Below are 22,868 nucleotides of genomic sequence, written 5' to 3' on the forward strand. Positions count from 1 at the left end.
TTTCTGTGTACACCATCACCACTTCAGTTCGTCAAGAGCCCACTATTTGACTACCTCCGAGAGGGATTTTGGAACTCGTCGTACACGAGAGTCATCTCTTCGAAAATCCTTCAAATTACACTACTTTTCCATATTTCATACGAACGACTAACTCCGCACAAGTCACAAGGCCCGTACTCTCGAACAGTGATAACTAGTTTTCATTTTACAAGTCCATTTTCTACTTGTAGGGGAGGTTATAATTCATTGGTCACTCATTGCACTTCATATCTCTTGAAGGAACGTAAATATAATCTTAATAATACCTAGCAAATTTATGCTCGTACTCATTTTTTGACACTGTTGACCATATTTTTATAAGGGCGCAGTGGCGTATAATCAGGAGCTTGGGTTCTAGTACAATGTACTTTATATTTTGATGTAAACTTCTCGTTTCTCATTTTGGGCCCTCGCCTATGTTTATGGCTCAGTCAACTGCATCATGGAATTATACGCCACTGCGGTATGTTTAGCTGCTTAATGTATAACTGCTTAATCTTCAGCAAAATTTTAATGTTATCTAAACCAAATTCAAAAATCCGACACCTTTACAAATGCTTTTACTATTTCACATATAAACACAGTAATCAGTGAGGCTTATTTTATAATAATTTACAGTGACAAACAATTCATCATTCTTAAGAAAATTTATTAAATATTATAATATTAATTTCTATAAATATAATTCTTTTTTTCCCCTGTAAGTCAAATCTATAACACAAAGCTATCATCCCACTGAAAACCAATTTCAAATACACTTTTTTTATACAGTCTTATATAACCTGTTTTAAGAGCAATAAGATTACCAAGACATTGCATCTTTCCATGCATCTCTTAAATGGGTATCGTTTATCTTTTCTTCAATCATCTCATCCAGTTCCTTCGATTGTTGTTTTGATAACATGGAACGCCAATCTCCAATAACGCCTTTTCGAACGAATTCAAGGGGAGAGTTAACGAATTTCTTTTCAGACGGTGCTTTCTCAGCTCCCGCTGGCATATTTTGACCAGGTTCGTCCTCTTTATTTTCAATAGCATCTCTAATAGCTTCGTTTACCGCTAGGTTATATCGGTCTTTTACTTTCCCAATGTTACTATTATGTATAATTTTCTGCATAATCTCATCATCATTCACAATTCTCGTATATTTCTCTTCAAGGAAATTAGCAATTTTGTAAATTGCACTTTTCATGTCTTCTTTCATCTCTTCGTACGTTAAGAACAGAACATTGGGATCCTGGTGATGATCATACCATGACAGCAGATGGTCAAAATAACTGTCATAAGGCAATTCACCGCTTATGAACTGGAAGTAATCATTGATTGATAAAGTATCTTCACTTTTTGAAGTCATTCCATTCATAAAATGAAAAAGTGACGCAAAGCAATCTTTTGGGTTTCTGGCTACGTGAATGTACTTTGCTCTAGAAGAATAAGGTGCCCATTTAAAGGGGAAATAGGTTTTTATTGCCAGTGGGGGATCTACCCAGTTCATCATTCCAGCTCCTTCCATTTCCAGAGTTGGCGCCTCCATAGCCAGGTGGGAAGGAGCAGCAGTGCGTAGCACAGGCTTCTTGATTAGACCGGGGTTCGAGCCCCTCACCACCAAATACGGAGGATGCGGAAAGGTCAGGGAATGACCACCGCATATCCCGGAGCAATATGGCCTTAGTTGCTAATGCTCCTAAAAACCAAATAACAAACAAACAAACCATTTCCAGAAATGGAACTTCTTTTAATAAATCAGTGAAGTCTGACGCTTCTTCTCCATGATGGTTAATTAGATAGATAATCTGATGAGTCCAATTTGTTGCACTACGAGGATAGGTAACAATAAAAACGTCATCATCTTTAGGTTGGTAGTTCATAGCTGCTCGAATCGATTCTGAATTGATCGTCTTTGGCAATTTTAAACCTTAGAAAATCGTATATATAGGTTCGTTTGATATTTCATCCATTTCTAATGAAGACTCTGAAATTAAATAGAAACGGTCATTTACTTTCATAACAGATCAATAGATGGTCAAATGAAAATATTTCTTTCATCAAAATGAAAATGCAATGGCTAATACCATAGAGGAGATTGGGATTAATTGTGACACTTCAGATTTCTCGCCAGTGTTAGTTGCCATAGCGGTCAAGTGGGCAGTGCGCCATCATGATGTGAGCTATGGAACGAAGGATTTTTGTTTTTTTACGTTCCTTCACTAATCCAAATAAAGCCGAGGCTTTAAGTCTCTGAATTGCGCATATTCTAAAGTCGGGCTGTCTGTGTTTTTTTTTTTTTTTTTTTAATTAAAAAATCAAATCGTACTTCACATGCCTATTAACTGGTTCCCGGTATCAAAAAATATATATATAATAATAATAAATAACATTAATATTAATAGTGGTTAAAGAAATTTGTGTAAAATAAATTTTAGTACCTGGGAAAAAAAATGCCAAGTTGAATTTCCACATGTTTCTAGAGAATGTTCATTCTCTTTCCCTAGTAGAAAGGGCGCATAAAGGACATGTCAAAAAGGCTTTTTGATAGGCATTCACTACTGGCGATGTCATCGATGTGTGACGTTTTGTCGTTCCAGTGACTAAGATGTTTCTGTCAAGGGTTGTATCATTTTTTTTTCATCTTGCAAAACAGTCAAACTGAACAGATAATACACGTTGATATATTTTATTTGTCATGATTACAATGCACCATTAACAGTTCTTCCATTTTGGACACTCTAAAATGGAAACTATAAGGTTTGATCGTTCGCCTTATTCTCCATACGAAACCACCGCGAAGTCATTTTGTATTTTGAACTGAAAAACTTAATGAAACGAAAGAGCTTTTCCAGATTTAATGGTATTAAAGAGATGTAATCAATAACCCATTAAAGGGTGAATAAATCGTTGTTACATGGCAGTTGATGTATCCTTCTCAGAGAAATTTGCAATCGATTGTTGTCTTTGCCCTGGGGAAGTCCAAAGAGGGATCAGAAACTTCGAATACTAACAAAATAATTAGTTTGTTGAAGTGATTGTACTAAGTGTTGGTTGGGGTTATGTATCTCTTATTCAGAATTCCGTGTACTGGATTAATTTGACAGTTCAGTCTTTATTCTACTAACACAGTCCTGTATTAATGCCTTCCCAATGTGTGAAAATATTAGTACCAATTGAAAATGAACGATACTGATCTTTTTGCTTGTTTTCACTCAAGAAGATAGATTCTTGAATATTATGATCATTATTAATGATAAAAATAGAGGAAGAAACGTCGTATACCATACTGTTTCAGACTTTAAATTTAGAAAACGTTCAGGTCTGGTCATAGTTCACGAGGGTAGTTAATTAGAAAAAATATGAACTGTCACAGAGTTTTTTATTTTCGCGAATGATAAAAATTATTTTCACCCCCTACCTACACAGTTGTCTTTTAATCAATAAAAATTCATCATCCGCGTAAAAAAACAGCATCTTATTCGTGAATATCCTTCCATTAACATGAGTAGAAATCATATTGAAGATGCTGAAATACCTTCTAATAGTCACCTCATTATTTATAAAATAGTACAGCATTACGAAAATGTTTTGGCGTCTCTTATGTACCCTATAGTCATCGGTAATGAGTCTGTTAACAGTTACAAGAAATTAAATATATAAATCAACATTTATAGTGCATATTTTAGAGCTTGTATTAAACATTAACTAAAACTATTAATCATTTTTTTATCTATCTTAATATTTCTAATATATTTTTTTAAAAAAATGAATATACTGTATAAAATGAATATTTCTTACCTGTTTTTTATGTTTTGAATCAATGAACAAGACAACTGGCGAAGTTTCTGAACAATCCGCCCACAATCGTGTGTAGTAAATTACTTCTCAATATCTTTGTTTATCCATATGAACTTTAACCGTCGTTAGTGGTGCTGCTCCTAGCTGATAAAATGCTCGATAAAAATTTATGATTGCTGATATAACATGCGCAGATGGAAAGTGCAAGATGATTAATATATATATATATATATACTCGTGGGTTGCACAGTTGATATAATCACCGTCCTTCCTACACTGGATGCAAAATACCTGAGTTCGAATCCAATCAATGAAGCGAGGAATTTTTATTGGGCTTTTTCTCAAGGTGGCAGAGTTGGTCGGTGTCAGACGAGGGTAGCATGGTCTGTTTCTCTTGGAAACTCGGGTTTTTCGGCTAGCAAACAGAAAATCGACCAGAGAACACACACACACAATTTACAGACAATATACGCGGATCAATATGGACTAAGTTGTTGATGCGCCTAAAACTCAACAACAACCAACCAACTAATGATTAATATTACTCTACAATATTGTTGAGATGCGAAATAACAGTGATTTTCGTAAAACGTCTTACAAATTACAGAATTAATAACTACTGTTTATTGTTATTCAAATTTTCGATCTGATAGTTAAAGAAAAAAAACAAGAGTACTGGATAATTACGTGGATTTATCCGAATACAGATATCATTGGAGTTTACAAACATCAAAAAAATAAATAAATAAAATAAAAAATAAATAACGCAACCCATATACACACACTGTCCATACGGATCAAATGAATCTATACATAATCACTTTACACAAAGTCAAAGCCATACCTTTTCCAGTTTAAACAATAAATTTAATAAAGACTAAAATTATGACAGTATACTGAATTATTATCATAAATCACTCTGCCCACTCTCTTATAAACTTACTTAATAAACTTACACATTCAATAAACTTACACATTAATTTTGAAATGCGTACATTGCCCTACCATTAATATCCGGACAACCTTTCCTTGATAGTTGGTTACGTGTTCTTCCCGAGAACCACGTGCCAGATATGAACTATAAGTATGTCCAAGGCCTTCGAGGAGACAGTTGTAAGAGTCTGATTCAAGATGCCGCCATCGACGTAATTAACAGACTTCCAGTGGAATGATATTATGACATTTCATCGACACTAAGGATTCCTAAGTCGATGTTTGGCGATGTGGTCTGCAAATGAAAGTTTCATGAAGGTGCTGAAACTGTCATGAAACGAACCGGAAAATTTCCGAAGTTGATGGAACGTAATAGGAGTAGCCCTCCTATTGCAAAGCCATGCAAAGAATCGTCCGCTTGGAATGCAGTCGAAGTTGTCGCATCACACACACACAGGCCCTCAGCGAGACAATTGGAACACAGTACAGGGTGCAAACGCTGCATGATTCCGATTACCACGGTCGTGAAGCCGTCCATTAGCCACTAATCATCCCGACTAATGCTGTCTAAGGACTGTAGATCAATAGAAAGCTGTGCTTTGGAGTGATGAGTAACGGTTCTTAATCTATTAATGAGACTGTCCTGCCTGGGTGTGGCTGATGCCGGGAGAATGCTATCTGCCGGACTGTATTGTCCCGACAGTGAATTATGAATAAAGTTTGCCGTCGAAAGCATGATAGTCTGGAGCTATTTTTCATGGTTTGGCCTGGTACCATTGGTTTTTCGTGCAAAACTGATTACTGAGATCTATCTAGACGTCCTGGACAATAATGCGTTATTGTCCAGGAAGTCTAGTTTTGGTCCAGGCCCTACATAACGCGAAGAGCACGTTAGGTCTGGGCCTAACGCGCTCTTCGCGTTATGACCTACTGGTTTGAGGATATAAGCTTAGAGAATGGGACTAGTCAGCTCAGAACCACAACCTCAATTCTGTAAAGAATTAGACCATGAATTGGATAATGCTTGTGAAGAGAGTTTGCCAGAAGGCAGTGCTGAGCTGGTCATCGCTTTAAAGACCGAATTGCGGAAAATATCGGAGGACATTTACAAAAATCTGGAAGACTAGAAGCTGTCATAAAGATTTCGGCACACTTTATTAGTTTTCCTGTAAATAAAGATTATTTGTAGATATGCAGATGTCCGGAAATTAATGGTAGGGCAGGGCAGTGTATATCAATATTACTAATAAATGTTAGAAACAGTAAGACCTCCAACACTGAAACCTGTGAGATCCTACTTATAGGTCCATGGACAGCAGAGTGGCCATTTATAAATACTCTCCACCTTCTTAAGTTAATCATACCTTTATCCATAGTACTAACTTTCCTCTAATATCAATCACTACTCCAGTTTATATAACAGTCATTCAAGTGGAATCAGATAGATAATCTGATTAGTCCAATTTGTTCCACTACGAGGATAGGTGATGATAAAAACATCGTCATCTTTTGGTTGATAATTCATAGCTGCTCGAACAGATTTTGAATTGAATACCTTCAGCAGTTTTAAACCTTCGATGATATTATATATGGGTTGGTTTGATATTTTACCCATTTCTAATGGCGACTCTGAAATTACAAATAAGAAATGAACATTTAGTTTAATTATATAAATTAGTAGATTGTAAAATGAAAACGTTTATTATATCAAAATAAGTGAGGCAAAGTACGGAATTATGATTTCAACCAGTGGTGTCCAATCTTTTCCTGTTCGCCGGGTCCCATATTCAAAGTTAGATTTGTTTCGAGGGCCGCACTGAGTGATTCGAGAAAAATTTGTGTGTTACATAGAAAAGGAAGTTTGATTTGATTTATTTGATTTATGTCAGCTTGTTTTTTTTAAAAAAACTTTTTTTTTTAAATACCTTACTTTTGTTTTTTAAAATAGATACTTTAGAAAATTTACAACCACTAAAGGATCACTGCTTTTCAATATTAAGTTGAATAAATAAATATAATGATACACCTGAAATCTAAAATATTCGAAAATTCGAAAAAGTACAATAACATATACTGCAAAACTTCTTTCCTCAATCATCTCATTAATCATTTAATGAGATGATTGAGGCCGGATATTTTTAGATAATTGTTCAAATTGTGACGCCACTTCTCAATGCGGAATGAAGATGCTCATCTGTTATTCTGTTTCTTTTTTAAATATTTATTTGATTTAATGAGTGAAAAAGTTGCTCGCAAACATACGTCGATTCATTCGAACAAAGTAGCAATTTTCATGGCAGTTAGCGGAAAATCTTCAGATAGGAGAGCCTTGTAGAATTCAAGTAGTTTATTTTCGCAGTCCATATACGTATTTTTGAACCATACAAGTCGCAAGCTGGGATTGTACTTTTCAGCCATAGAAATAAATGGATTCTCAAACAAGCTTATGTCTTTTTTCATGGGATCTTATATCAGCAAATCGACTTTCAAACTCGTCAAAAAATCTCGTCATTTAAAGACGAGAGGCAACGATTCTTTGAAAATATGTTTCTCTTTCAGCTCGGTACAACGTTCAACGTGAACTAAATTGTCTTGCTCAATTTTGGATTTAAATAACTTATCCTGAAATGATTTGATGTCACCATACAAATCAGAGACCAATTTTCTTTCCCTTGTTGTTTTAAATTAAGCGCATTAAAATGACTAGAAATGTCGCTGTGAATTGCAAGATCAAACAGCCACTCCATATATGATAGTTGTTTTATTGGTTTCCCTTTTTCTGTCATAAAAATATCAATTTCATGACGCAGTTTAAAGAAACGATATAACACTGCCACAAATAAGCCATCCAATTGCACCATATAAAATTACATCTTCGTATTCAGCTTCAATTTCTGAAAGAAATTGTTGAAACATACGTTGATCAAGGCCATGTGATCTTATACAATTTACAGTTGAAATAACCACATTCATAACGTGTTGGAAATCCAGTACTTTCCCACAGAGAGCTTCTTGATGCATATGCATTGAATTGCAATGGGAGGTTCAGCACCGATCTCTATCATTTTCTTTGTTAGTCTACCCATAAGCCAATGTTTTTACCAATCATATTTTTTGCACCGCCAGTTGATGATGTGTCGCTTTAAATTATATTCTTTAAAAACTCATACAGTCTCCTTACACACCAAACACACTGCTTTCTCGTTGTACTCAGTGAAGAAATAGTCTTCAGTCCACCTTTGATCAAAAAGACGACACTCCATGTCGACTTTCCTCTTCTGGAACATGTTTATGGATGATTCTTTAATTCAATACAACGAATAAGTTATATCAAAATTGTAACATACAACTGTTACAATTTTCCTAATATCAATATGAAAAGATTGATACTTACATAACTGTATTTAGCGTACATATGACTGCACTGAACTATATGTACACGTTTGACACAGTCTAGCTCGATGCCTGTACACGCGGTGGCGTGACTCTCTAAAATGCTGTTTTAGTTCATTTGTCAGGCGGGCCGCAGGTTGGACACCACTGATTTAAACTATGGAACAAGAGTATTTTTCTTCCAGTTGGAGTTGATTTTTGCTTGTTTTATGTTTTTTCGCCGATATAAATAAGGTTGAGTCTTAAATTATTTGTATTCTAATTTCGAGATGTCTTTTTTTGACTACATCAAAAAACCCTATTACACTTGAAAAAAAATCATGAAACCTTCCGAGGCCGATTGACTCCACCCCGGAAGGCTTTTCAATAATCTTTCCTGGTGCAGAAGTCGAATTTACAGATCTGTAGTTGCCCATTTTTCTCTATGGGCCAACTTAGTAAACATCAGACTTTTGCACATGTCTATATTGACTTCGCCTAAATTCGAGAAATCTGTCAATACAATAACTAAAATGGGTGATGATCGCTTCTGCTTCTTCTTCTGTCGGTATAACTGGATGATTCCTTCAACTTGTCTTGTGCGTTATTCATTTTTAATTGTATTAATTTCACTCTTTTCAATTATCATTAAACTCCCAATTAGTATTAGCCAGGTTACTAGTATGTTTATCAGTAACTCTATGGATTGCGCCTCGTGGGTAGCATAGTTAGTAGAATCGCCGTCCTCTCCACACCGGGTGAAAAAGACCTTAGTATAGTTCCGTTGATATCGCGAGGAATTTTTATGGACCTTTTTCACCCCGTGGCCGAATTGTTCGCCCTCAGGCCAGGGTAGCATGGTTCTTTCTCCCGAAAACTGGGGTTTTTCGTCTAGCGCACAGAAAATCGATCATAGAAAACCAATTCACAATTGGAGCAATACGGCCTTAGCCACTGATGCTCCTAAAACCCTACTACTACTACTACAACTCTATGGATTAAACTACTCACCGGAAATATTTGTCTCATACATTTCAGTTGAATCATCATACTCCCTAAGGGATATTTTCGATTTCTACTTTATCTGCAATATGCTGGCTCGATACAAAGTCCCTATAAATTTTAAATATTTGAGACGATGGCCATATGATAAATATCGCTTGTCCAAATCCATGCGATACCAAAAATATCGTATGTACTGATTCTCCAGCTCATAAACTTTGATCTTCTGTAGTCGTTTGTGGTGTAAACAGAGGATTTATTATTTTACTTCAAATTTAACTTGCGTTTAAGAGATAAAACGTTTTTTTACATAGGTCATATCTGTTTAGGAAAACGAATAATCTTCATAATAACTACTAAAGTTATATCCATTTTACCTTGCAATATACCTTTGCAAACTGATGGTTCACGGATCGGCCACTTACTTTGGGCAAAACTTTGAGGTTATCAAAAACAAGCTCGAGTCGAATATCCTGATAAACACTTTACTTGTAAATATAGTGTCAAATGATGATTTCTATGCAATGATTTGCAAATATTTAATTAGAAACGCACAACCCACCTAACTATGAAAACTATTTATTAAATAAAATAACAATTCACTTTACAAATAGAATTCCCCTGTTCTAGAATTCTTTTTTATTCATTACAATCACGATTACAAAAATACAAAAAAAATCACACTCGCAGCATAAACTTAAATGTTGCGCTTTCTTCCCTTCTGAAATGAATACGTTTACCAAGACATTGCTTCTTTCCAAATATCTCTTAAATTGGTATCTTTCATATTTGCTTCAAACACTTCATCCACTTTCTGTGATTGTTCTTTTGATAGCATGGAACGCCAATCTCCAATAATACCTTTTCGAACAAATTCAAATGGAATTTTACCGAAATTCCTTTCGGACGATGCTCCTTCGGTTGCTGCTGGTATATTTTGACTGGGTTCATCCACGTTTAATTTCTTCGAATTAACTTTCAGAGATTCCTCTACTCCTTTATTAAATTTGTCTTTCATTTTTCGAATTTCACTATTACGTATAATTTTGTCCATAATGTCATCGTCATTCACAATTCTCGTATAGTTATCTCCAAGGAAATTAGCAATTCTGTAAACTGAAGTTTTCATGTCTTCTTTCATTTCTTCGTAAGTTAAAAAGAGAAAGTTGGAATTCTCGTGATAATCATACCATGACCGCAGATGGTCAAAGTAACTGCCGTAAGGCACTTCACCATTTATGAATAACTCAAAGTAATCACTGAATGAAAGTTTGTCTTCATTTCTTGAAGCCATACCATTGGTAAAATGAAAATATGACACTAGGCAATCTTTTGGGTTTCTGGCTACATGAATATACTTGGCTTTAGGAGAGTATGGTGCCCACTTAACGTGAAAATGGGTTTTGATTGCGAGCGGGGGATCGGCCCTCATCATAATTGCAGCTCCATCCACCTCCAGAAAAGGAATTTCTTTTAACAAATCTCTAAAGTCTGATGGCAGTTCTCCATGATGGCGGATCAGATAGATAATCTGATGAATCCAATTTGTGCCACTACGAGGATAGGAGATGATAAAAACATTGTCATCTTCTGGTTGGTAATTCATAGCTTCTCGAACAGACTCTGGATTCAACACCTTCAGCAATTTTAAACCTTCGATGATCATATATTTGGGTTTGTTTGTTTTTTCACCCATTTCCAATGGCGACTCTGAAATTACAAATAGAAATGATCATTTAATTTTCGTTTCAAGCAGATGGTTAAATAAATAAAAATATTCTTACGTTAAAGTAAAAATGAACTGATAAGTATGATAGGAGACAGGGCAATTATAATATTTCATACTTACTCCTCTCGTTATGGTGGCCATGGGATACACTGAATGATCACTTTATTAAAATACTTACTTAATTGCGAATGGGTTTCCAATTTAGACCTCAGAACACTTTGGATTAGTCATGAAATGGACTCAAAATTGTCGAAAACATGTTACATGGATCTGTGTTGTGTTGACGCACCTTCCCACAGAAATGAGAAAAACTACAAATTGAAGTTGCTGATCTCTACTCCGAAGAGTTATTTGCACCTCATCCCACAGTTGCTCAATTTGAATTGAGATATGGTTACTGGGGAAGCTAAAGTTCTAGAAACGTTAGAGTGAATTCAGTAGGCTGAATTCACTCTAACGTTTCTGCAACTACTTCTGCACAGTTCTGGCCTTTAGAGATGGCACATTATCCTGTTAGAGGAACCCTTTCCGAAATAGATACACTATAGCGATGAAGGGATGCGCCTAATTGGAAACAATTTCCAGATAATCTGTGATATTGAACCGTTGCTCCACTGGTATCTAGGAGCCCAACACCACAAAAAACACTCCCCACAAATTATACCACCAGCCTAAATTCTTGACACTTAATAGGATATGTCCATGGACTGTTTTTCCCCATATTCTGGTGCTTGCATAAGAATGAAATGGGATTCGTCAGATGGAGTAATGTTTGTGCAATGTTCCATTATTTAGTGTTCTTTCTGAACCCACTAACCGTATCTACTTTTTTTTTTTTTTTTGCTGACAGGAATGCAATCAACTCTGTATGGTCGTCCCTGCTATAACCCATCCGTGACAAGGTACGGACGTGATTGTGCGTTCTGAAATGCCTTTTCGGTTACTAGTGTTGTTTCGGGTTATTTCACTGACAGTAGCCTTCCTGTTTTCTCTGCATAAATCTTGGCAGCCTCTGTTGACTCCACCCATCAACGAGCTGTTTCCATAAATCGCCGTAAGTTGGATGCTAATTGGTTATTGGACCAATCTCGATACACCAGAAACATACACTTGTATGTGAAACCTTAGCGAGGTCGTAGTTTCCGTGATACTGATAACTGTGTGTCTCCTGCCAGCTACCATACTACGTTCAAAATCACTTAAATCTTTTTGTCTCGTCAATTCTCGCACGAATTGCACTCAGTTAGCTGTGAAAACCTGCTTTATATCGCATGGTACAAACACATGATTCCATTACCGAAGGAGGGATCAAATTCATGAAAAGAGTAGGTGCGTCTAATAAAGTGGTCACTCAATGTATGATAATTGCACTTGTGTACTTGTTTCTTTTCTGTTTTTGTCAAGCCAAATACTGTACGGAATCTATATTGGGTGTGCAATTTGTGGCATTTTAATGTTTGACTGTTTTTCTGAGGGTAGAGGAGACCGTGACGCTTTGTCAGAGACTAACTAACTCTGCTACTATAGAGAGAAAAATCCCTAAACAATTCCTTTTGTCTCGACAGCATTGCATATGAATATTCGTCTGAATTCATCCTTGGATTAAAGCGGATTATAAGGTTTTATTTTTAGGCGCATTAGCATATAAACAGTTTTAGGCATATTAGCATATATGCCTAATGCACATATTATATTCATCACGTCCGTCCGCATGTAATGACTCCCAATGGATGGATTTTCATGAAATTTTATATTTTTCTCGTGAGAAAGATTTTCCGAGAAATTCTAAATTTCATTAATATCGGACCAATAGAAATACGGGAATTATTTCTTCGTCCGTCAGCGTATAACTCAACTCTCAGTGGATGGATTTTCTTGAAACTTTATATTCAGCCCCAATTAGAGAGATAGAGTAATCCCAATTTTCATTAAAAATGAAGACAGTGGAAATCCAATTGTTTCTTTGTCTGTCCGTCCTCATGTAATAACTTTACTCCCAGTAGATGGATTTTCATGAAATTTTATTTGGGCCGTTTTGGAACAATTTCTGGATCCTTCCCAAATTTCGCTAAAATCAGACCAATAGAAATCAGTCAATTATTATGTATTTTAGGCGCGTTAACATATTGCATAATGCACCATATTGTCTTCAACATGTTCGTCCGTTCGCATGTAACAACTCGGCTCCCAGTGGAAGGATTTTCATGAAATTTTTATATTTAGCCCATTCAAAAAGATTTGTCGAGACATTCCAAATTTCATTAAAATAAGACTGATAGAAATCTGGTAATTATTATTTCTTTTGTTTCTATCCTCATGTATTAACTGGACTCACAATGGATTTATTTTCGTGAAATTTTATATTTCTCTCTTTAGAACAATTTTTGATCCTTCCAAAATTTCTTTAAAATCGAGCCAATAGAAATTCGACAATAATCACATAGTCTCAGTTTGACGCATATCATATCAGGATATCATATCATATAAAGTTTATATGATATGATATGCTTTTCCTTATATGATATCCTGCCCATCCTGATTACTCTTGTTTGCATCTTAAAAAACAGCATGGTGTTTTTCTCCCGAAAACTGGGATTTTTACCTTGCAAAACAATTAGATCAACCGGATATAACATGATATACAGAAACTTAATTTGTTTCAGCTTCTTCTCTACTTATTCTGAAACAATCCAACTGTAAATAGTCTTTGAATCTATGTGTAATGTGAATAAAGATGAATTATTATTTCTCATCTGAGGATGAAATCCCAAAGGGGGTTCAAAAACTTCACCTAATATGCAATTAGTTTATTATATTGAGCAAAGTAGGTGTTGGAGTTTATATGGATCATGAAAAATCCTTAACATTAGATTTAATTATTCTACCAATAAAATGAGCGGAGATTAGAAGATGATGAACTACGAGCCGACGTTCTCTTCAATATTAATGAGTGTAAATGTTTACAGTGTCCTGTAGCCTTCGTTGATAACGACCTTAACAGCTACTATACATTAAACAACTTATTACATATCATAGTACATATACTAGAACTAGCATCAAATGCAGGCCAAACAAAATTAAGAAATACTTTTTATGAATCTTTAAGAATATTTCTTACCTTTTTCGTGCTGTATGGATTAGTGTGACAGCTGAATTATAGCGCTATTTCTGAGCAGCGAATTATTATCTTGTCCACAACGGTCTTTTAGTAGATTAGTAATCAAGGTCTCTTTCCATCCATTTGAACTTTAATCGTTGTGCGGTCTTGTTAAGTGCTGCTTGACCACTGATATCTGCTTTATTTCGCAATATCACATTGAGATGTGGGATAAGGAATTTTCGTGATGCGTCTCACAAATTATAAAATTTTGGAAGGACAGAAAAAGCAGTATAGCGACCCACAAGTTACTCATGGACTTTCTTTAGAGAGTAAATGTTTTTATGCCCATTACACTGGTGTTCAAAGAAAGTGCATCACCTAGGAATTTCACATTTCTAACCCTTTTTCGCGATGGTATGTTACATTAATGACTATAATCACAAATAGAAATATAAACAAAAGATATTTATTAATAGTGAAGGCAAAGCTAAGTAATATTTGACAGGTGCTCTCAAAATATTACAAAATGAGCATTTGCAACCTTTATACAACATTTTTGGTAAACACGACAATTATTACTGAAATTTTATTAGAAGTCCCCAGTTTGCTTCAGTTTCTCATTTTAAATGGAAAACAAAATGAAAAGCTCACCAGGTGCAAACTAATATTTAGTTTAACCGACTCTGGCCCTGATGGCAGCAGCACACCGTCGAGGCATTGACAAGATCAATTTTCGAAGATAATCAACTGATAGTTCGTGATTCTAAACACGGATTATGGCCTCCTCAAGTTCACAAAGTGCCTTTGGTTTCTTTCTGGCAACTGCAGATTCCACACGATGCCAACAGTTCTCTATAGGATTCAGGTCCGGGCTGTTTCCTGGCCAGCTAACAGTTGTAATGGACCGTTCTTCCAACCATTTTTTCAGCTGTAACAAATGTAAACACATTGCAGTCGAACCTCTAATGCAGAAATGAAGCTAAAGTAACTCCAGAAGTGCCTACTTACACTTTTCGCCCGATGACAAGGAGTGGAGTGGTCCTGAAAGATGCAGTTACTTGGCAGGTTGAAACGGTCTCTAATGGTTGGCAGCAATTTGCCTTCCAATATAGCCAGGTATCCATTGGCATTTACGGAACCTTTTATAAACTGCAGGTGATATGAAATTCACCCCCATATCATTTGGCTGGTAGGGAATTTCACTGTAGACACCATACAGTCTGGGTGGTATTCTTCACCACGTCTACGGCGAATCGTTTGTCTCTCATCAGAGCCATGCAGGTTGAATTTCTTCTTATCCTAGAAAATAACTGACTTCCACTACTCGGGGGTCCATTTGACATGCTCCTTGCACCAAATTAATCGGGCCTTTTTCATTTTTTGTGTGAGGGGGGGGGGGCTTCTTCTTAGGACAACGGGCTACAAGTCCAATTTTGAAGAGGCGTCCTCTGACTGTTACTGCACTTGCTACCACTCCTGTTTGTTCTTCCCATTCTCTTTTCAGTTCAGACGAAGAAGCTTTACAGTTTTTAAGGCATAAGCGCTTCAAAACGCGATCCTGTTTTGGCGTAAAGACTCGTTTGCGTCCAGTTTCTTTTTTCCTTTCAGCAGAACCAGTATTCTTGAGTTTGGAAAGAAATCTACTCGCTATCGACTGATTACAAGCACTCTATAAGCAATACGACGGGAAGAACATCCTTCCTCATGTAAATCAACAATAGCACTCTTTCTTCGTAGCGTCAACTGCACGTAACTCGCCATTCTGACACAAGCAAGGAATGACTGCAACTCCTGCAGAGCGTGCTTATATAGCTGAAAGTAAGGGTGCTCACACGTAGAACGCAGGTGACCGCTTACTTGGAAACAGCAGCCTAAATGAACAATGTAAGTCAATGGGAGTGCATACAATAAGAGCGTGTGGACAGCGGCATCGCTTCTTGTTTTAATCCCCCAGCTTACCTCAACAATTAAAGCTTACTGGGTCTCAGGGAAGTACAGATGTCACTCAACTGGGTACGCGTTGTTCACACCTCTGTTATTAATCTGGCCTTCAGGCAATTTTTAGAACTGCGGTTGCTGTAGAAAGCAGGAATTCACGGAAATGTAGAGAAAACTTGTAATCCAAAAGTTTTAAACATGGATACTGAAATTTTGATTTCAGACTGACTTTTATGGAATAGTCGGTCAGTCAGTGTTTTTATTATTCGAAATGGAAACAGCGTTCTGTTCGTTCTAAATATTTAGAAACTTCCAATTCGTTACATAAATTATGATATTCAAAATTTTGCCTACTGTAATGTACAGACTTTGGGTATGCCCATCAGTTCCTTATTGTTTTCAATCTTGAAAAAAAAAATTAAATAAATAATCGTTATGACAACGAAGAAATAGTTTTGGAATATCTAAATTGAACTTTTCATTACTTCAGTTTCTAGATTTATACTTATTGTTTCTAAAAACATCACATTAAATTTTATTATCATTGAAACTTTTTTTTAAAAAGTTTATTATTGTTTTGCTTTGTACAACAAATTGCAGCCTGCACGGTGCGTAAAATATGCATTATATTTTAAATGAACACCCGTCGGTTCATATTTCCTCCCTTCTAATTAATCTCGGTTTTCCTTCTGCAGTTAACATTAAATGAAAATTAATTAATATGAAAAATGTATGTTGTATGATTTACATTACTAAGCTATACCTAAAAATCACTGATAATCATCCAAATTTAATCCGTTAATGGAAAATGTGATTCATCCCCCTGTCCACCAAGTCACGCGAGACAGTGGGGGTCCGCAAACACGTATCGGAATTAGTTAGTGCTGGTTGTGCTAATCCCCCTGCTTGCTTAAAAGAATTTTTATTTAAGCTCGCTGGTTGTCGACGCCACACATTAATTTCAACATGGGCTTTGATTTGACGACCAATGTGGGGGGAAACAGAATATATATATATATATATATACTGTATATATATATATATATATATACTGTATATATATATATATATATAAATCTATTTTATATTAAATATATATATATATATGTGAGGTAGAATTAATAAGTCTGTTTAAAAGTATGAAGCTAGATGCGTATAAATTACACAAAATGCCAAAACTAATAGAAGGATAGCAGAGATTGGAGATGTTGAAGGCGTGAGGAAGAGAAATTGTGAATATCCTAATGATCCTATAAGCAAAATTATAGGCTGAATTGAATAGCCAATTAGAGAGAAAGGAGCTGTAAAGCAAAAATGATTAAATTAATATACGGAGTGGCCGGCATCAAATATGAGTGGGCAATTTTGGTCCCAGAAAGGGGTAGAGAAATTATAAAATTAAAATCTGATGTTAGCTAACATCAGATTATTTTTAGTAGAGAAATATATAAAAGAGGTAGAGAAACTAAAATCTGATGTTAGCTAACATCAGATTATAATTTTATAATTTCTCTACCCCTCTCTGGGACCAAAATTGCCCACCCCTATTTGATGCTGGCTATTACTCCGTATATTAACTTAATCACTTCTCTCTAATGGGCTATTCAATTCAGCCTATAATTTTGCTAAATTCATTATTTCATTAGGATATTTACATTCCTTCTCACGGCTTCAACATCTCCGATTTATGCTATCCTTCTCCTATTAGTTTTGGCATTTTGTGTAATTTATTAATTCTACCTCACATATATAAGCTTTTATATCCTTTGCTGCTGCTCTGCGCACTCAGGTCCAAATATCACATAATATATATATATATGGGATATGGGAAGAGAAAGCGTAGTCATCTTATTCTTCCTTTTTTTTTTTGTCTTAAAAATTACGATATGGTATTTATTGTTACTACCAATAATTCTCAATAAGTTTGGATTACAAAGTAAGTAATTATAAAATGTTGAGTTCGAGAGAGAGGTAACGAAGTCATAATTTGACTTGTGTAATTTTGAGGTAATACAGTCCACTGAATGCAATCAGCGCATTAATTTTATTTATTCTGTTTGTATTGACCGAAGGTGCAAAAGCACAGAATATTTAATGAAAATTAATTTTACGATGTGATTTTTTTTTTATTTATTTATAAAAAAACTAGGACACAAGTGTAAAATCCGCGGTACATCCGAGGACGCCCTAAAAACTAGGACATGTCCTAGGACTTCCTCGGAAACGAGGAAGGCTGGTAACCATGTATAGGGCGGAGATTAGTCTTTAAAAAGTAAAATTATCGTTTTTTGTACAATTTTGGTAGTTGACACTGGAAGAGTTGCCAGGTTTGTTCGGCATGGGACAATGTACTTATGTATATTATATCTTAGGTTCAAAATGTATTATTTTTTGTCTTTTTTTATTATGTTTTTTACTTTTTCGATTTGTAACTATGCTTCCTCCTCTTTTCTAATTTATTTTTTCCCCATTCTCCTCAACTGCTATCAATACATAACACTTATTTATATATAGCTTCTGAACACTTCGCAACTTTAATGTTTTTTTTTTTTTTTCATTGATAAATTTTAAATTCTTCGATTGCAAAAATTTTATTCCCTTTCTCTTTCAATTATTTCAACAATTCGTTGAAATAATTGAAAGAGGAAGGGAATAAAATACCCATCGCAAGAAAATGTCTTGCGATGGGCATTAGTAAACAACCTGCTCCCTCTCCTTTCCCCTAATTATTTATCTTTTGATAAGTTTCACCTGAAAATTACGGGACACCCGCTGAACTGGGTTGATGGGCAATTTTACGGTCCAGTTTACCTAAAAGCTAAAGGGATTAACATGCCGCAATACAGTGGCGCCCGTAAAACCTACCCCATCGCATAGTGAGAAGTTGCACTGGTCACTGCTTTTTATGTGTTCATACCCAGTGAGAAGCTTCAGCTGAATGTCGCTGCTGGTTCCAAGTAAGCGGTCACCTGCGTTCTACGTGAGAGCACCCTAACAGCTGATGCAATATTACGTCATCACGTACGGGTGTCAATCTTATCTGATGCAATCTGTAAGAAATATTGCCATATACTTACGTTATTCGGATGACAATTACGATTTTAAGGGATGATGCACTTTCTTTGAACACCAGTGTACAGTTGATATTTGTCTTCATGCATCTGACTTTATTTATATATATCCATATTTTTCTCTTTGCTACCTCGAAGCTAGTTGGGTTTGGAGCCTTAACCACCCGTCCCTTGCCATTCCATTATCTGTTCGCAGAAATGAAAGGTGGAGAAGGTTAGTCTGGAATACCAGACGATCCTCTACATGAACGGCTATTTCGAAGAAATAGTGTCTCGCATGTAGAGGATACACGAGAACCTGTATTAGCTGAGGTTTGGGTTTCTCTGTGTAGTTAAAGTTCAAGAGGTTATTTTAGATGGAGATTTGCTTCTCCCAGAAGTATGGTTGTGAACGTTGAGTCTAGTCAAATAAAACGAAGAGGTTATCTTGTTAATTTCGGATTTGATTGATTTTGTTGACTAGCCCTTGACTTTTTTTTAATCGTTAGGGGGTTTCTTCGGGACCAGCTAGGGTAGTAATTTTACTAACCGACTTGATTTCGTGGCCCGTGTAGTGTTTGCCACCGATGATGCATCTCACTGGGAATTCGGAGCTTGAGTTTGGCGTTAGCGAACAGAAGGGGGGTTTACAGTCATTTGATTTCAATTTCTTATGAATGTTTTTTGCTATCTTCTTTGAGTCAATAATTATTTGATCCATTAAAAGATCGATTTACGATTTTCTGATAAAAGTATTAGAATCCGACCCGATTTGCTCGATATGGTTGAATGCCAGTCTTGATAATTTAAATATGTCAGCATTGTTTCAAAGCTTCAAATTAGAATACAAAATGGTCGCTATGGTCTCCTTACCACGTGGAAAGGCCGGGTCCGAGTCCCGTCGTGTAATGTATATGCTATTGTTTAATGCTTAATTCTAAGAAGTCATTTGTAAAACGGCGAGTGATGTATAGTATACTCGAACTTTAAGTATAAACAATGATGAATATGATCATAAAACAAAATCATTTCGATATTATCCAAATTTGAAAATGTTCCTTTCCTGCGAATTTCTGTGGCGTTATATAAAATATGTTCAAATTTTTTTGTTATTCTGTGATTTTTAAAGTTAAAATTAATTTTATAGTACATAACTTAACTATAATTAATTTTATAATACGTTCTGGAGTAGTATGGCTATATATGTAACCTGAAGAACTGACAGGACAGGTTTGTTGACGAATGTGTAGCAAGGAACTTTTTTTAAAGGTGGAAACACACGAAGAAATAAATTTTATGCTGATATTAAAAGGTTTCATCAGTATAGTGAAGTTATTAGCGTTTTGTGTAGAGCAAATGCATCCACATCCGTACTGTAGTTGTCATCATATCAATCCGGGTGACGTCCTTTGCTTTATCACTAACAGTGGCCAAGGCTGTTTTCATTTAGAAGTTAGTGTGAACTACGCCAGTCAGGAACAACCGGTTAGGTCATCTGCAAAGCACGCAATGTAAATGATTTAAATTACTACGCACTTAAACTAGTATGTTTGTTGCACTTAAAGTGAAAAGATTCATTTTCCGCAGAGTGCAATGAACCAATTAAATCTCTTGAACTTATCTTCGGTGGCGGTTCCAAGAAATCTAAATAAAATCTCTTATCGTAGTACAAGTATCAAAATGATAACGTATACAATGTTATAACGTTGAGTAACATGGAGTTACCTGTATATGAAGTGTACTGGTATTTTATAAATGCCATGTTAAGCAGGATAGCCAAAAGTTGGGACTCCCTAGTGTGTTGTATCAACGACTAAAACCCTACAACAACTAACCAATCCTACTATTGAGTGATACTGTATAGCTGCCTGCCACCAGATAGTGAATACGTATATATATTGCTTTGTGAGAGTCTGGCTTCAGTGGGATTTTACACACTTCCGATCCAGATCATATCAATCACCTTTACGATTTCTGTGTTTATGAAACACGCAAAACGCTAAATACTGTTTGGACAACAATTATGAAAAATTAACTTTTGGTAGTAGGCGAAATTTAAAAATGGGTTGACCTTTATTTAAAATACAAAATATTCAGGACGTTCATTCGAGGCCAAATCGGATGAAAACGCATGAATTTAGTGAGCTAATTCATTAAAACAACTCGAATCTTATTTGAGACTTGTCAATATACTTTTATTGGCCACTTGATTAGGTACACCTACTTAGAAGCGATTAGTTCCTAATATAGCCCTCAGAACAGCCTGGATTCTTCGAGGCATCTACTCAACAAGGTGCCACAGAGATGCTGGCCCATGTTGCTTAATTGCTTCCCACAGTTGTTGCAAGTTGGACTTTTGGAGAGAGCTCTGAAAGACGTTCCATCTCATCCCACAGGTGTAAAATTGGATTGAAATCCGGGGAGGGTGAGCTCAGTAGGCTGACTTCGCTCTCATGTTCACGGAACCATTTGTACAGTTCTTGTCTTATGACACGGCTCATCCTGTTGGAAAAATCCTTTTGCAGATGGATACACTGCCTCCACCAGGATCGCCTGAGATGCCCCAGGTTAACTGGAAATCGTTTCCAACCAGGCACAATTCTTCATGGCTGCAGTGTATCCGCCTGCAAATAGATTCTATGGAGAACTAATCGCTACTAAGTAGATGTATCTAATTAAGTGGCCAATCAAAGTAATTTGACAAGTTTCAAATTCCAGAGTATGATGGGCAGCCTGGCTCATCTCCCAGTGATAGTGGCCAGCAACGCAAGGTTCCCCTAAGGACATTTGTCAAGTAGCCAGAGACACAACAACAGAACATAACACCAGTGCTAGTGTTCCTGAGCCCACTCAGCTCAACAAAACCGAACCGTGCATTCATATTTTTTGCTGTTTGTTGAACGGGGTTTTATCTTTGATGACGAGCTATGCGTTCTGAAATGCCTTTTTTTGATTACCATTATTGTGTTAGGTTTTATTTAACTGGTTGTAGCCTTTGTTACGCTGCACAAGTCTTGTCAGTCTCCATTAGCCTTTCGCATCAAACAGCTGTATTTGAACACAGAATCGCCTTTGGCTGGATGTTTTTTGGTTATTAGACAAATCTCAATACACCCGAGACATTTTGTACGTGAAAATCCCAGCAGATTGTAGTTTCGGAGATGCGTATACCGGACGCTTCTGGTGCCAACTACCATGCCACGTGCAAAGTCACTTAAATTTTTCGTCTTTTTCATTTTTTCAATGAATTGCACACATATTCACCCAACCTGCTTTATATGGCATGCTACGAGCACGTAATGCTGTTATGGAGCAACCCATTTCAAGAATGTATTTAAAACAAACTGACTATTCAGTATATTTTAACAGAAACTGAACATACAAAAAATCGCACAGAAATCTGTGTGAAGTGCGTCATATAAATATCATATATCACATATATCATATTTCCTGCTCTGTTCCATGATTTCTGGCCCAGGACAACATAGCCTGCCCTTCTATTCTTTAGATCTGTCTTCCAGTCTTCCAGACATTTCTCTCCGATAATAGCAGAGTCTCCCTGTACAATGCATATTATCTTGTACAGGTAATATGCCTTGTACATGGAGCCTCTGCTATTATCGGGATTACTGAGAAGTGGTCACTATTCGATAGCCAGTAAATGAAACTGTATTCTCGCCAAAAGTCAATACCCTCAATATAAAACCATATGGTCTTCTTCACTGGCTTCCACCATATACCTGCTGCAGTTGTTGATCACTTTAAAAAAATAATCTATAATTCTATCCATATAATTACCATTAAATATACCACGTAAGCACAATATACTCGTACTTCATGGCCTTGGTTTCTTGCCAACAACAAAGTAACAAGCTATAGAGTGATTTAAAAAGAAGTAAACCGTTTTAAAAAAATTTTT

The 22,868-nt window shown here is 36.0% G+C and overlaps 2 protein-coding genes across 2 annotated transcripts; both read right to left on the reverse strand.

Annotated features, from left to right (window-relative positions):
- Positions 1 to 841: 841 nt before the first annotated feature.
- LOC150086771 (amine sulfotransferase-like) lies at positions 842 to 6,373 on the reverse strand. Its single transcript, XM_090372255.1, has 2 exons — positions 6,184 to 6,373; positions 842 to 1,521 (listed from the first exon to the last, which is right to left on the reverse strand). The coding sequence occupies exons 1-2, from the start codon at positions 6,371 to 6,373 to the stop codon at positions 842 to 844; spliced, it is 870 nt and encodes a 289-aa protein (XP_090228381.1).
- A 3,495-nt stretch (positions 6,374 to 9,868) lies between these two features.
- Positions 9,869 to 10,828, reverse strand: LOC150086772 (sulfotransferase ssu-1-like). The gene has a single exon (XM_090372257.1). It carries the CDS (start codon positions 10,826 to 10,828, stop codon positions 9,869 to 9,871), a length of 960 nt encoding a protein of 319 aa, XP_090228383.1.
- Positions 10,829 to 22,868: the final 12,040 nt, after the last annotated feature.

The sequence above is a fragment of the Mastigoproctus giganteus genome, chromosome 4, assembly GCF_048544385.1.
Source record: "Mastigoproctus giganteus isolate SK-2022 chromosome 4, ASM4854438v1, whole genome shotgun sequence".
Lineage (NCBI taxonomy): Eukaryota > Metazoa > Arthropoda > Arachnida > Uropygi > Thelyphonidae > Mastigoproctus > Mastigoproctus giganteus.